Source organism: Penicillium nucicola (assembly GCF_028828085.1).
Source record: "Penicillium nucicola strain IBT 29836 chromosome Unknown utg000010l, whole genome shotgun sequence".
Taxonomy (NCBI): Eukaryota; Fungi; Ascomycota; class Eurotiomycetes; order Eurotiales; family Aspergillaceae; genus Penicillium; species Penicillium nucicola.
In genome coordinates, this window is record NW_026643134.1 from 6304897 (window position 1) to 6319771 (window position 14875).

General features: G+C 50.5%; 9 protein-coding genes across 9 annotated transcripts; 4 read left to right on the forward strand and 5 right to left on the reverse strand.

Annotated features, from left to right (window-relative positions):
* Positions 1–92: 92 nt before the first annotated feature.
* N7511_010956 (enoyl-CoA hydratase/isomerase family protein) lies at positions 93–1013 on the forward strand (the record flags this gene model as incomplete). Its single annotated transcript, XM_057133333.1, has 4 exons — positions 93–302; positions 347–406; positions 459–829; positions 902–1013. The coding sequence occupies 4 exons, from the start codon at positions 93–95 to the stop codon at positions 1011–1013; spliced, it is 753 nt and encodes a 250-aa protein (XP_056981321.1).
* A 449-nt stretch (positions 1014–1462) lies between these two features.
* Positions 1463–2385, reverse strand: N7511_010957 (uncharacterized protein; the record flags this gene model as incomplete). The annotated part of the gene is made up of 3 exons (XM_057133334.1): positions 1463–2008; positions 2176–2328; positions 2380–2385. The coding sequence occupies 3 exons, from the start codon at positions 2383–2385 to the stop codon at positions 1463–1465; spliced, it is 705 nt and encodes a 234-aa protein (XP_056981322.1).
* Positions 2386–2832: 447 nt separating this feature from the next.
* Positions 2833–4746, reverse strand: nop58 (RNA-processing protein NOP58; the record flags this gene model as incomplete). The annotated part of the gene is made up of 3 exons (XM_057133335.1): positions 4603–4746; positions 4327–4487; positions 2833–4271 (listed from the first exon to the last, which is right to left on the reverse strand). Exons 1-3 carry the CDS (start codon positions 4725–4727, stop codon positions 2833–2835), a joined length of 1725 nt encoding a protein of 574 aa, XP_056981323.1. The 5' UTR covers positions 4728–4746.
* Positions 4747–5019: 273 nt separating this feature from the next.
* Positions 5020–6297, forward strand: N7511_010959 (H(+)-transporting V0 sector ATPase subunit d; the record flags this gene model as incomplete). Its single annotated transcript, XM_057133336.1, has 4 exons — positions 5020–5051; positions 5106–5194; positions 5270–6156; positions 6214–6297. The coding sequence occupies 4 exons, from the start codon at positions 5020–5022 to the stop codon at positions 6295–6297; spliced, it is 1092 nt and encodes a 363-aa protein (XP_056981324.1).
* Positions 6298–7078: 781 nt separating this feature from the next.
* Positions 7079–8471, reverse strand: N7511_010960 (ribose phosphate diphosphokinase subunit PRS5; the record flags this gene model as incomplete). Its single annotated transcript, XM_057133337.1, has 3 exons — positions 7079–7135; positions 7188–7511; positions 7566–8471. The coding sequence occupies 3 exons, from the start codon at positions 8469–8471 to the stop codon at positions 7079–7081; spliced, it is 1287 nt and encodes a 428-aa protein (XP_056981325.1).
* Positions 8472–9002: 531 nt separating this feature from the next.
* N7511_010961 (ubiquitin-like protein HUB1) lies at positions 9003–9701 on the reverse strand (the record flags this gene model as incomplete). The annotated part of the gene is made up of 3 exons (XM_057133338.1): positions 9003–9024; positions 9078–9216; positions 9269–9701. The coding sequence occupies 3 exons, from the start codon at positions 9699–9701 to the stop codon at positions 9003–9005; spliced, it is 594 nt and encodes a 197-aa protein (XP_056981326.1).
* A 265-nt stretch (positions 9702–9966) lies between these two features.
* Positions 9967–10690, forward strand: N7511_010962 (PIG-H family GPI synthesis protein; the record flags this gene model as incomplete). The annotated part of the gene is made up of 3 exons (XM_057133339.1): positions 9967–10300; positions 10362–10564; positions 10613–10690. The coding sequence occupies 3 exons, from the start codon at positions 9967–9969 to the stop codon at positions 10688–10690; spliced, it is 615 nt and encodes a 204-aa protein (XP_056981327.1).
* A 103-nt stretch (positions 10691–10793) lies between these two features.
* Positions 10794–12629, reverse strand: N7511_010963 (pseudouridine synthase DEG1; the record flags this gene model as incomplete). The annotated part of the gene is made up of 1 exon (XM_057133340.1): positions 10794–12629. One exon carries the CDS (start codon positions 12627–12629, stop codon positions 10794–10796), a length of 1836 nt encoding a protein of 611 aa, XP_056981328.1.
* A 641-nt stretch (positions 12630–13270) lies between these two features.
* Positions 13271–14124, forward strand: N7511_010964 (uncharacterized protein; the record flags this gene model as incomplete). The annotated part of the gene is made up of 4 exons (XM_057133341.1): positions 13271–13362; positions 13491–13713; positions 13753–13899; positions 13960–14124. The coding sequence occupies 4 exons, from the start codon at positions 13271–13273 to the stop codon at positions 14122–14124; spliced, it is 627 nt and encodes a 208-aa protein (XP_056981329.1).
* Between the last annotated feature and the right edge of the window lie 751 nt (positions 14125–14875).

Here is a 14875-nt window from a genome sequence, read left to right on the forward strand (position 1 = left end):
TGGGGATGCGGGGGCGTAAGTACAAAGTATAACGTTGCATTTATGCATAGACAGCCTGGATTCTTTGATTCATTTGAGAATATCAACTGACTATGGCCGATATACCAACATTCAACAATTTGTCTCTCGGACGACATGGCAATGTCTTCGTTCTCACCATGCAGAAACCACCCGAGAACCGACTCAACTCAACATATTGTCAAGAAATGATCCTAGCATATCGCACTATCGAGAAGACCCTTGGCGCTGAATCTGCAGGAGCAGTGATCACGCGAGGAAATGATACCAAATTCTGGTCTACTGTCAGTACAGACGTCTATACAGAACAACAACTAACAGACATAAGGGACTTGAATTAGAGGAATCAGATAAGAACCCATTTGCCAACACTGATGGCTTCTACCCAGTGAGTCCAATCAGGATTTCCTACGCGACAATTCACAAAAGCATGCCCCCAGAGCTCTAATGAATCAAAGCTCATCCATACAATTCTCGACTTCCCATTCCCAACAATCGCCCTTCTCACAGGCCATACCTTCGGCGGTGCCTGTCCACTCGCTCTAGCTCATGATTATCGGATCATGAACTCGCGCCGGGGTTTCATCTCGATGCCCCCCGTGAATCTGGGCCTGCACTTTGACGGAATTGGTGCCTTGCCTCGTCTGAAACTGCGTCCACAGGTGGCACGTAAAATGCTTCTTGAGGCACACCGATGGACGGGTAAGGAAGCTTTGGAGGATGGCATTGTTGATGCTGTTGCTGAGCCTGAGGATATGCTTGACGTGGCCCTCGAGATGGGAGCCAAGTGGGCACCTAAGGCTCAAATGGGGTATGTTCTCTCTGGGGTGTTTGAGGTGAGGAGAAGATATGGATGGATCTGTGCTAATTGGGTCTGGTCTAGAGTATATGCTGTGCTTCGTCAGGAGCTTTGGGGTGATGCGATCAAGAAGTTTCAGAGGATTAGTTATGTTCATGGTCGTATGACTTCGGCACCTGCTAAGGTCAAGATCTGATCTGAACCAGTGCTATGATTCGGGCATCATTGTGGTTTAGGACTCTATCCATAGGCATAATGCCTTCGCGTACCAATCTTCCCATAATCCGAATGATTAGTTCAAGGCACTTGAAAATAAAGAAACAACTATACAAAACAGAACCTCAAGAGACCGAAAGACCTGTGGGCACCAGTGTATGAAAAAGAGTAAGTCAGTTAGTCTTAATCGCTTCGAGGTCTTGGTAGAAGCTGTCTCAATTTAGGGCAATGTGTAAATAGTCGTGATACCTGCCAACAGTGCAAGTTTATACCTACAATACCGATAAATCCAACAGACATGCCGTGATGCCAATGTAGCCCTTGGGCTTATACGTGAGTCACCTATGGTATGAATATCAAAATGAATATGGCAAGAGGCAGAATGGTATCTCGTATGGGATAAAGTGAAATGAACCTGTCCAGAATATCTCACCCTCTGATATTCTCATAATCTGCAGTAAGTGTCTCCCGGATAATAACCAAAATAGCTGCCACATCCTCGTCCGTAAGTCTGAGCTCCCTCTCTTCGACTATGCCATCCAACAGTACCATAGCAGTATAATCAGCAGGGCTCATCTCCGCTTCCTCGCCTTCTGCAGCTGCCTCATCCCCATTTGTCTCATCTACATCCATCACCGCCTCACCATAGGGCAGTTCCTCCCCAGCTTCTTCGCTAGCTTCGGCTGCAGGACCCAACCCCAGACCGAGGTTCAAAATCATCACGACTTCGGCTTTCGTCAGTCCGTATGGCTGTAGACGGCTTACTAGGTTCCGCAGGGCGGTGTCCATGGGTGTGGGTTCTGAATTAGAGACTGGGGGTGGCAGCGACGCTGCGTCAGGGTCTGTGATTGAGCTTTGGGCTTGTAGTGTGCTCGTCATGGCGGCTTGTGATTGCGATTGCGAGGATGAGGGTCGGGCTGTGTAGCGGGGGTATCTGAGGAGGTGGGGAGAGAGACGGTTTGCATAATTGTGAATCTGGAGGAGAGTTAGCGGGGATCTTTCACTGTCGTTGTCTTTGCTTGCGATGTTGGCTTTGGGAAACGCGACGATTGATCAAGGCCGCTTCATATGCTCTTGGTGTAGGTGCGCTGCGCTGCTATTCCTCAAGGAAAAGATTGAATAAATAGCTAGAAGTATCTTACCTCCTTTACGACGGTATTATGGTCTCTAAGATCAGGACTAGGGACCCAATTGCGCGAGTTTGGCGGCGGGTTCGGTGGCCGGCGGGGTGGATTGGAGGTGAGGTACGCCAGGACCTCGACATTGGTCATGACGGCGGTTTGGGGGTCAATAATCTATGACACATAGTCAGAATCTATGCACCTTTCCATGCTGAAGAGACTTACCCTCATTTTGCTGGTTCAATATGGGAAGATAGGTAGATGCTAGAGCTATAACTCTAGTGGTGAAGGAAAATTGTTTGAACTGCCGGCAGAAACAGGCGGTGACTTTATCTTTTGCATATCATTTCGAGCCTCAAAGTGTAAAGCAGGGCTGCCGCATGGCTAAAAGAGTGTAATGCTATATCTATGACAATGCATGCATGTATGCAAACAAGCACAGTGTTACAGTATGGTACTAAAATATGAACAGATTATTCCAGCTAAAACTGTACTGCCTTGTTCCTAACGAGCACCCTCTGCGCCAGTGAAAGACCGGTAGATCAACCTTGAAAATGCCCCAAACATACGAGCGACAGGAAGATCAACAAAAAACAGAAAAGAAAAAGAAAAGTGTGATATCATACAGATCCCAGGAATACCATCTGGTCACAGTGCAGAAACTTTTAAAACACGCGCTTACTCTCCCTTGCTCTTCTTCTTCTTCTTCTCGCCATCGTCCTCGGAGCGCTTGCGCTTCTTGCCCTCGTCCTTGCTGGACTTCTTGGACTCCTTCTTGGCCTTCTTCAAGTCCTTCTTGCTGACTGAGGTGGGGTTGCCCTCTGCGTCGAACGTGATTTCACCACGCTCGAGCTTGCGCTCGTATCGCTTCACGCTGAGACCGGCCTTGGCAGCCAGAGCCTCGAGGTCTGAGTCCTTGCTCTTCTTGGACTTCTTCTTGGGGGACTCGTCCTCGGACTCGGAGTCCTCGTCGTCAGAGTCGGCGTCAGCCATCTCCTCATCCTCAACCTCCTCGACGAGCTTCTTCTCCTTCTTACTCTTCTTGGCAGAGGCAGGCTCCTCGGAAGCCAAGGCATCAGCATCGGGGTTGTACTTGCGGGCCTCCTTGAGGTCGAACTTCTCGGCCTGGGTACCGTTGGGGGCGATGGCAACACCGCGGGCCTTCATGGGCTTGCCCTCCATACCGGCAAGCTTACGCTCGAGGTTGAAACGGGCCTCGTTACCGAGAGCGGCCTTCTCCTCCTCAGTGACATCGTCAGCCCACTCAGCGAGAGAGTCGACACGGATACCCAGAGAGGCCTTGGCAGCCAAGATACGGGCCATCTTGCCCTTGTTGCGGCCAGTGGCCTGTCCAATGAGAGAAGCGTGGTAGATCAGACCGTACTTGGGAGTGTCGTGCTTGGTCTTGAGGGCACGGAAGAGGGCCTTCTCGGCACCCAGAATCTGGATGGTACTAGCAGGGCTCTTGGAGAGGTTGGTGAGGCTGCCAGCGTGGGCAATGAGACGAGCACCAACGAGGTCACCGACAAGGGCAGTCAAGTTAGGAGCAATGGCGTTCATACGGGAGGTCAAGTAAGAAGCGAGCTGGGAGCGGTAGTCGGCAAAGCCAACAACCTGCTCAGCGAGAGCCTGGATGTTCTCGAGATCTTCCTCGCTGATCTCAGTTCCCATGGAGCGGTCGGCAGCAGCCTTGACAGCACCCTCAATCTCCTCGGGGAGGACCTCAGCGAGGTCAGCGGTCTCCCAGTTGGAACGCATACCCATCTTCAGAACGAGCTTGGCGTAGGCAATGTTGTCGTTGAGGATCTTAGCCAGCTCGGGGAAGTGCCATCCGTACCATTCCTTAACACGCATAGCGTAGGTGTTGAGCTCCTTGTCAAGGTCATCCAAAAGGCCAATGGCCTGGACGATCATGGTGTCAATTTTGTCGGGGGAGAACTTGAGCTTGTGACGGGCGAGCGAGTGAGACAGACCAAGGGACATGGTGGACATGTCACTGGGCATCAAACCGGGAATGAGGGTGGTGAGGTGCTCACGAATGGCACGGAAGATGTCGTTGGTGGTGGAGTCAGCGACGAGCTGGATGTCGAGGCCAGGGAGCTTGCTAATGGCATTTCCTGTGGGATCAATCGTTAGCAGTCTGTTTCATGATATACGATTGCAATTACCTACCGAGCTTGACATCGGCAACAGCCAGAGAGACCTTCTTCTCCTCCTTAATTCCATCGAGGAGCGAAGCCAGACGGGGGGTGACCTTGCCCTCCATAATGGAGGCAGCCTCCTCCAGAGCTGTGGCGGCACTGTCGAACTTCTGGAAGCTCTTCAGCTTGAGACTAAAAGTTGTGTTAGTGACATTGTTGCCGATAACGAAATTTTTGCGCCCACGCAAGGATAATTTATCCCCGCTCAGAATTTGCCTGAAAGCGTGCAAAGCAAGCATTGACGTACAGGTTGGAAACACCCTCAGCGGTGGAAGCCTCCTCGGCGATATCATCACGCTTAAGGAGCTTCTTGTCCTTAGCCTTCAGCAGGGCATAGCCCGCGCTGGTCTCAGTGAGGATGAAGAGCGTCATGGTGCGCGGCCACGGCGTGTAGGGATCGATAGTATAACAAGTGAAAGTGTTCAGATAATGAATGAACAAATAATCGAACTAAAAAACCGAGGGTTGAAAAAATTAGGCGTAGGCGGCGACCACCAGTTGTCGTTGGAGAAATCTAGAAATTTTGCACGGAAGAAAAAAGTGCAAAAGCGGGAGCCACAGGCGTGGCTGAGCGGGCGTGGCTGGTGGCTTATGTAATGCCGTGCGTGTCCAGGTTGAGTAGAGCTACAGAACAGCTTCCCTATTCATCTGCTCCACGTTCACAATGGAGGGCCTATTCTTTAATGTTAACGGCGGGTATGTGTTCTAACTGTCTGGCTACTCCCAAGCGCCCTTCGCTAACTCGCCCAGATTCGTCGAGGGCATTGTCCGTGGATATCGGAATAGCCTGTTGAGCGGCCAGAACTATTCTAACTTAGCCCAATGCGAGACAATCGATGGTACGCTCTATTGACCCTATCGACTCTCATGTCGATCCCATTGTTCGCTATCGAGTCTGACCCCCAGCCCCACAGATGTCAAGCTCCAGCTCGCTCCCGCATATGGCGATTTCCTTGCCTCTCTACCCCCGAACCCCTCCACCTCCGACCTTGCAGGTCGGATGACCGACAAGCTAGTCTCTGAGTTCAAGTATCTGATTGCACAAGCGACGGGCTCATCGGCCAAGTTCCTAGAATACATGACATACGGCTACATGATCGACAACATCGCACTCCTGATTACCGGTACTCTGCACGAACGTGACACCCGTGAACTTTTGGAACGATGCCACCCACTGGGATGGTTCGAGACCTTGCCTGTGCTATGTGTCGCAACCAATATCGAAGAACTCTACAACTCAGTTCTGATCGAGACCCCACTAGCCGCCTACTTCAAGGATAGTCTGAGCCACCAGGATCTGGATGAGCTGAACATCGAGATTGTCCGTAACACCCTGTACAAGAACTACTTGGAGGACTTTTACAACTTCATCAATACCCACCCGGACTTCAGCGGCACGCCGACACAGGATGTCATGGCTGAGATCCTGCAGTTCGAGGCAGACCGTCGCGCTATCAACATCACTCTCAACTCTTTCGGTACCGAGCTGTCCAAGGTCGAGCGGAGGAAACTCTACCCCGAGTTCGGAAAGCTCTACCCTGAGGGCAGTCTGATGCTGTCCCGCGCAGAGGATGTTGAGGGCGTCGCTCTGGCAGTCAGCGCTGTTGGCGATTACAAGGCATTCTTCGATTCTGTAGGTCTGAGCCAAGGCGGCGGAATGAGTGGTATGGGCGGTGGCCCTGCAGATGGCAAGAGCCTTGAGGATCTTTTCTACCAAAAGGAAATGGATCTGTCAAAGCTGGTCTTCACTCGTCAATTCACTCCGGCGGTAGTCTACGCTTGGATGAAGTTAAAGGAACAGGTAAGCATATTCAAAGGGTTTCTCTTGGATATACAATCATCATCTAACGAGTCTCAGGAAATCCGGAACGTAACCTGGATCTCGGAATGCATTGCCCAGAACCAGAAGGAGAGAATTGGAAACTTCATCTCTGTGTTCTAAGCTCAAGGCATAACCTATGATATTTCCTGCTTCTTACACCTCTTTGTACTTACCTATCTTCCTGGCTGGTATTTTGGTTTTTCTGCCAGCTGCTTTTCGTTGTATCGAGTACCCAGTTTGTTCTTTAACGTGAGCGCATCAACCTCTTTCTCTTTGATTTTGGTTCTCCTCCTTTGTCTATCTTTCGTATGAGGCGTTTTTTGCATGTGCGCTGCCTTTATCCTTGTGATATAGAGGACAAAATAAATATATCAGATATCCATTTTGTTGGTGTACATTCTTGTCCCGGGATAAGCTCGGGATCTAGATCTATAAGTACATGGTGTATTTCTTCCACGGGTAGGCCGAAGAAAGCCTCAATTTCAGTAGACAGTTTACCGAAAAAAAGAGTGAGGCAAAGCGAGAGAGATAAAAAAAGACATGGGTCGGCCTCCACACCGCGAATCTTACGGCCCCGCGGAGCAGACAACGGAATTAACCGCGATAGTCTAACCCGAGACCGTTGCTTATGCAGATTGAAAAGAAAGATTCCAATTTCGTTTCAAGAGGGCTCATATGTGCAAATGGCAAAGGGTGTGGCAGAGATAAAACACAAAATATTCGAGACAAACATAAAGGAAAAGCCAGCCAGAACCAGAGCAAGACGCAGACGCATCAATCAGACCGAACGCAAATTCAGGGTACCAAGTCTACTGCGAACCTGGATCTATGACGAGGGGGAGGGGGAGAAATGTAGGTCGAGGTGAAATTTCGTTATATAGGAAGAAGGGGAATTCAGCAATCAGTCATACTGGAAGAGAACGCTGATACTTTCACCGTGGTGCACACGGCGGATGGCCTGGAGATAGGTTAGCAATGATGACGCGGGAGAAAGTGGACGGATGACTCACTTCGGCGAAAACGTGGCCGACCTCGAGGACCTCGAGCTTGGGGCACAGGCGCAGGTGCTCCTGCTGGTCCACGCTGTTGGTCACAACCACCTTGTCAAGGGCGCTAGCGTTGATGCGCTCAATGGCGTCGCCGCTCAGGATACCATGGGTGACCAGGGCGTAAACTCGGGATGCACCCTCCTTCTTGAGGAGTTTGGCGGCCCGGGTAATGGTGTTGGAGGTGTCCGCCAGGTCATCGATCAGAATAGCTATCCGGTCACGGACGTCACCGACCAACATCATGGTGGCATTTTGGCGGTCTGTGATCTTGGTAGGGCGGCGTTCCTGTAAAACATTAAGATTAATAAAATACATGTCAGGGTGGTGTCAAACACTGACCTTGTGAATCAAAGCAAACTCCATGCCCAATTGGTCCGCAATCGCAGTAGCGCGCTTGGCACCACCAGCATCGGGACTGACAATAACAGCCTGCTTGTAGTTGGGGATGTTGCGCTGGATGTAGCTCTTGAGGAGGGGACGGCCGTAGAGGTTATCGACTGGGATATCAAAGTATCCTTGGTATTGCGGGTCGTGCAAATCCATGGTGATGATGTGGTCGGCACCGGCACAAGTAAGTAGGTCGGCCACCAAGGTACCGGCTTGTGCAACCCACTGCTTGTAACCGGGACGCGGCTGGAAGGAGCTGATTTTGGAGGAGGCATTGCTGGCAGCGTCGTCGGCTCCGTTGGCGACGGACTTGAGGGAATCCGTGGTTTCGCTGCGGGGCATACCGTTGCGGCGCTTCACAGGACTGCCGGTGCTTTCCTCAATCTGAGCTCTGGCCAGGCCCTTCTGGAGATTTTCCATCCCATTCGTCAAACCGAGGCCTTCGGGTTTACCGGGGCCGGGGGTAGGAGGAGTGCTCTCGAAGGTGTAGCCGCCGTTAGCGGAGCGGCTAGGGGCACCAGCCTTGACCAGAGGAGCACCAGCCTTGTCGTATGGGATATCACTTTGGCGGGAGTAAGGGAAGAGAGGGAGAACGGCGGTGACGCGCCGGGCCGAGGCAGTCTTGCAGGCGGAGATGGTGATGAGGAGTTCTAGCAAGTGATCGTTGACCTTGCCACCGCCGGATTGAATGATATAGACATCCTTCTCACGAACTGACTCTTGGACTTCAACCCGAGTCTCACCGACGGCAAATTTGGAGAGCAGAACCTCTGCAGGAGGAATACCGAGCACACCGCAGATAGTTTGAGTCAACTGGGGGTGAGAGTTTCCTCCAATGACAACAAGATTGCGAACCATGTTGTCTGGTTGTGTAGGTGTAACGGTCGTAAGAATTGGTGAAAGAAGATCAAGTGGAGGTCAGAGAAAGTTGGAGGGGAAAGAAAATCTGGGGCGGGAGGTGAGGGCGAAAAGGTCGAGTCGAAAGGAAGAAGGTCAAAAGGAGAGTTCTTGAGATTGAGGCTAATAGCTACCTCATGGCGGAGCAAAGACCGAGAGTTTGAAGAGACCAGGACATAAGAGAAAAAAGTGACGCTCGTGTGAGTCCCGCGATGGAAAAAAGCCTGGAGTGGGGATGGTGCCTCAGGCATGCAATCCGCATGAGGTAAAGCGCATGTCGTGACGACGCCCCCAGAAAACGGCGGCGCAGGAACGACCAGGTACAAATGTTCCATTGTAGATATACACTGCCTCCCTTCCTCTGTAAAAACCAAATCCTGATCATATCCATGCCTTACTCCGGTGCTCCGTTCCCGTGGTAACTAGAAGAGAAAGAATAATAAAATCAAAGACCCAAAGTGAAACTGTTCCATATACAGTCTGATCCATCCTTCATTCTCCAGTTCCGACCTCGCTATAAGACCATTAGCATTTCAGTCGGAGTGCGACGGGTCGATGAAAACTTACAGATCAAGCTGTACTCCGTTGCTCACTCCATAGTCCTCGAGTGTAAGCTGGTCTTTGAATGGACGTTCGCCTTGACGTTTCAGAAGAATCTCATGAGGTTCACGACCAATGCGGGCAGCCACCTGGGCTTTGAAGAGCTCTGTAGAGGGTCAGTATGGTGTGCGTGGAGCCGTAAGTCGAGAGAGACGTACTAATGGGGTCTGAAGCAAGACATGGAATCGCAGCTTTGGTTCCCAGGCGATCATTGACATGGACGACAATCATGGGCTCCGAGGATTGAGGCATGACAGGCTTCTTCTGTTTCTTCTCTTTCTTTTCCTTCTTCTCTGTCTTTTCTTTCATTTCCCCACCTTCGCGCGGCGCATCTCGATCATCGCGTCGTCGCTGGTCACGGTCCCGGCTGCGATCTCGAGATCCTCCGTACCGGTCTCCATCTCTGTCGCGACGTGGCGATCGTGGTCGGTCGCGATATCCGCGTTCTAATCTGCGCTCATCGCCGCGGGAATCGTCGGTGCGAATCTTGTCACTCTTGTCTTTCCACCGGAAACCACCAGACTTTTTGGATCGGTCTCGGTCGCCATTATCTCTTGGCCGGGGAGATCTGCTTCGTGATCGATCACCCATGGTGTTGTATGAGGGGAAGATAAGCTGTGTTGTTGCCCGACAGCCCAGACCTAATGTAAACGGAGAATGGATGGGTCACGTGGTTGCATGTAGCTGCCATTCGGTGCACTACGCCCAAATAGGGCTAGTGCGTAGTTATTCAAGAGCTTCTCCTGCGTAAGGAGTGCTCTCGAAGTTCCTGACTTAAGCCTAAGGTTCAAGAGGACATTGCAATGGCGTTGCTCTATTGATCTGCTTCTCGTCATATCATTCTCCAAAACCGAAGATGCCAGGCCGATTAACAGTCCGTCGGCCCTCTCCGACGACCGTCTCCTTCACAGTCTCCAATGCGCCGCAGCGATCGAATTCCCCCGCCAAAATCCTATTCGGTCTCCAAATCCTACTGCGTGCAGCTCTGTTCTTCTGTGTAATAGGCACTGCGATTGCGCGACTCCGACATGCGTTCTTCTACGAGGATGGCGGGGTGATAGCTTGGCCAGCCGTGTGGTCCAGTCCGCTCGGTGCCAAAGTGTGTAATCTGGCGGACTTTTACAACCCTCTGGCTATGGCAGTGGGTGGAGTCTTTGTCATATATTGCGTTTTCAGAAGAACTTATACTGGTAGGTGGAAAATGGCGAGCTGGAATGGTCTGGTCTATGCATGGCTAACTAAGGCCAACAGAGGAGTCCCTCCTGGTCATTCGAGGATTTGGAATACAAACTTCGACATCATCTTCGACTTACCTTTCCACTGCAGCAACGAGGTTTATTCCTACCACACAAATTCAGGATATTGTGATCCATGAGGCTTTCAAGGGCTTCGAGGTTCGCTTCTACCTAGCTGTCATTGTCGAAGGCGAGCCTGATGCATTGGTTGTCTTTCCGGTACGTGATTCAATATACGTTGTATTTCCAGGCTGACTTTTGGTCTAGCACATGTTACCCAAGAGGGAGATCTTAGAGCAAGTATGGAGAGGTTCACGGCGATGTCTTTACGATGCGAAGTCATGAAGTGACAAGATGATCTACAAGGATTCGTTCCTTGTTTATGATAAACATATTTTCATACTTTCAGCCTAAGCGCCATGTTTGATCGCTATATACAATTGGCTCACTAGGCTTGGGCCAACTTTGCCGCGGCCTCTTCCTTGCTGGCCAGCTTGCGCTGCTTTGATACAAGTCCTCGAGCATTTTGAACCTCCACGGTATCCATCTTGCCTTTCTCGTTGACCGGAACATATTTTCCATGAGGGCGAGTCTCATTTCCGCCGACCCAGATCTTTGCTCCCTTGTTTGACTTCTTGGAATTGCCATGGTTTAATAATTCGCCGCCAGTGTTCTGCGCAGCACTCTGGTCACCTTGGCTGACAGTCAGATCCAGGAGAGCACCCGCCAAGATCTCGTCGATCTTGCGCTGTCTCCAGACTGCCCACAGCCGGTCGACAGCTCCCCGCATACCGAACTTGCTATCGCCCTTGGCGGTCGTGTTGCTGTTGCCGCGGGAGTCGCCAGCATAGATCCAATCCATAGCATCTACACGATTACCCGAGTTCTCGTCAGGGAATATGCAGTCCCACAAAACGAGAGGAGCGTCATCAGCCATCTCATAAGTTGGCTTCCGGGGGTTCTTCTGAATATCCAGTAGTTCAGGCACAATGGATGGAGACTCGAGTCCTTGTCCCACTAGGAACAAAATCGCAACCATGTGTCGCACTTGGTGCCACAAAAACGCAGAGCCGTGAAGGGTGAAAGAGTAAACAAGAGGAGTGTTCTGAGAGCTTGTCGAAGGAGGGTTTAAATCCGCTTCGGGTCCCGAATTTGCTTTGGCCTGGAATCCAGTTTGTCCGACGTAACCCACCGGGTTAGTCTTCGGGTTGACAACCTCAATGTCAGAGTGGAAGATAACACGTTCAAAGTTCTCAATCTGCTTGCTGGTGTCCAACTTGCAGAAGTTCCGGAAATCATGGTTACCCTCGAAATGCTTAGCTGCTTCACGCATAGCATCGATATCGAGCCAGCCTTCACGATACTCAGCACGCGGTCCTTTGCCATTCTGGGCGCGGTTCTCAAATCCAGGGGCCCCGGGCGTTGGAGAGAAAGCAGGGTTGGTAAAGAAGTATCTGTACCGACGTTCGCGGCAAGAGAAGCGAGCATTGAATCCTTCCGGTGGGTTAGGACACCAAGCCAGAACACGAATATCTTCCGGAAGCACTCTGTTCAGTACTTGTATATAGTTGGTCTCATCGGCAACATCATCCCACTGCTTCCCACCAGAGCCTGAATCTATCTGCATCGCATCGTCGCCCTCAATGGAGTGCTTAGGCTTAGGCCGTGAGCTGCGCACTCGCAACCCAATGACTTGTCCGAACGCGCTCACACCCCTATCTGTACGCCCTGCCTTGGAGTAATCACATCCATCCCAGTAGAGATGGTAAGGCTTCAACGCGCGCGGCTCGATATCATCTGGCTCGTTGCCATCGGTAATTTCGGGGAAGATCAGACGTGTGCGTCGCAACGCCTTCCATATGACCTCTTCAACTGTAGGCAACGGAGTCACATTGCCGTTTGTATGCTCGAGTCCATTGTATCGCTGGCCAAGGTATGCAAACTTCAACGCAATGTACCGCGTCGAGTACTTGGAGGGGTCGAAGCTGCGATCGTTCTTGTGGATCCGTGATGGCGCAGGAGTGTGTGTGATATCGCCGTCTGGTGGAGACAACGGCCGCTTTTTAGATGGCTTGGAGGTCTCTGGGTGTGGGATATCAGGTTCGGGGACGTCGGTAGAGATGGGAGCTAGTGGATGGCGGGGTGTCTGTGATGGGGTTTCTGTTGGCGCTTTGAACTCCGTTGTTTGAGAGTGGAGTTGGCGCTCTAACTCAGTGATCCGGGCGATCAGGCTAGTGTTGCTCCAGGCTGAGTAGTCTGTTTGTTCTTGTTTGCTGTCTGCCATGGTTGGTGTGGGAGTATGGGACTGGCAGAGGGTTCGCGTGTGCTGGAGGGTTTGTTGGAGTCTGCAACTCAATGGGAGGAGCTTTGCTGGAGATTTCCACATGCCACGTCCAGCGACTGAACCAAGGATGGGCCAAGTATGGATTGGTGTTGACCTGGAGAAAATCGAAGTTGAAAAGTCCGCGGAGCATGGGTGTATTGTGGTAATTTATATTTGTATGGTATGGTAATTGTATAGGGTTTAGAGTCAAGTCGTAATGAAATCCATGTATATCCATGTACTATGGGGTATGTACTACCTCATATATCGCTCAATATGTCTTACAAGTGATGTTCTCTCCTTATTCTCCAAGAAGTCCAAGAATTACTACTCATATTGTAGGCCTGGGACACTATCTGGCCGGTGTAGATCTGATTCGCTAAGCTTGGAACCTTACCTCAAATGTTCACCTCATCGATGTCTACAACAACCACGGAGCATATATATTATTTCCTTCAGATACTGCTAGGAGGCACTGGTTTATCTACGTCTGTCTTCATCTTTCAGTGAAAATCCGCAATATATCTTCGGGTTGTCCCCTCCTGCACGTTGACCGATATTGAGGAAGCCGAGTATCAATTGTATCAATTCACAGTCCTAAAATGGCTGAGACGGACCCTCAAACTGGGGCAGATACCTCGGTCTCTTTGCTGCTTCTCGGGGATCCAGCCTGCGGCAAATCGACATTCCTAGCGTGAGTATATCTCTCACATGTGACTCCCAAGATATCCTGAAATGTCTCTGTCTTGTCCGCATATGCATACATGAACATCTCTGTGGGACTCATATGCTAATGCGTTACAGTCGGTTAAAAAATAGCAGGCCATCTCCGCCAGGGCAGCCGGGTGCCAGCGCAAATGCCCTCGAATTATTACGAGATAGCGATCAGCCTTTCATTTATGATATTCGGTTCTCAAGGAAAACGTTCACTCTGGAGCTATACGACACATCCAATCCGAATCAGCATTGGTCAACTCTCAAGCCTGATCTGGTTGTTCTAGCATTCGATATCTCCAACCGAGAAACACTAGACGGGCTAAAAGCGGTACGTAAAATCTATACACCAGGTCATATAACTACATAGGATCTAATCGAATCTCGGGGTGTAAAGTGGCGAAACGACATAACACGATACTTCCAGTATGGCCATAGCGAGCGTCTACCGGTCATGATGTTGGGTCTGAAAAGGGATCTGAGGAGAGAAGGTCCGGAAATCATCTATCCACAAGAGGTATGTATACTGTTGTCAAAAAGGCACTTTGTTTCTGGTATAACTGACTGATCGGTCTAGGCTTACCGGATTGCTCAAGAACTTCGCTGTGACAGATATGCCGAGTGTTCGGCTGTGACAGGCGAGCTGCTTCCAGAGACGTTTGAAGATCTCGCAAGACTAGCAGCAATGACGACTACTGAGAAGGGTGGGCAGACCCCCGGTACATCGTGTGCCATTTTATGAATTGTTCAAAGTTTTGTGACTGTCGTACCCAGTGTACGCGTCTCAATCAGTGAGGTTGAACTAAAGAACTTTCAATTTCATGTCATTCCAAGCAAAATATCTTGTAGACAAGGTCAGCACACCGGAGCACGCACAGAATTAGTCGTGCCCCGAAGCGTCCAGCATAGAACCTAACTGATATATCCTGTAGTTGGCTTGGGGTCAACCGAGGTGTGGCTGGCGAGACGGAAAGGGTGAAGACATGTCCTGGGCATCCACGTTTAAGTCTACATCCAAGCAGGCCTCAGTCTACGAGTCTACGAAGCATAATACGATACCAAGCACAACCTTTTCAGATTACTAGAATAACATGCAGGGAGAAACCAAGGTAACGATCAAGTCCACCTTGTGAATTGACAGCACAGGGCTTTCCCCCAGAAGCTTCATTAAGAAAAGCAACTGGATCTCTTTCCCTCATAAGCGCCAGTCAATGATTGACTTTGCTATCCCTCCCCGATGCAAAACAAGGAAATAAAAAAAAAGGTGCTGGTAAGAGGAGGCCACTGAGGCAAAAGAATTGAAGGGTTCCCGGTGAAAGCTCGTTTTCTTCTGCTGTTTTTCAGTTTTTGGTTTTTTGAACATTGCACACAGAGACTAGGATAGACATGTCAAGGGAATTTGCGGGGGATTGAAGTCCATGAAAGGACTCAAAAGTAGAAAAGAAAACAAGAGCATTCTCCGATTCCCGTGTCTCCAGGGACGCAGTAAATCA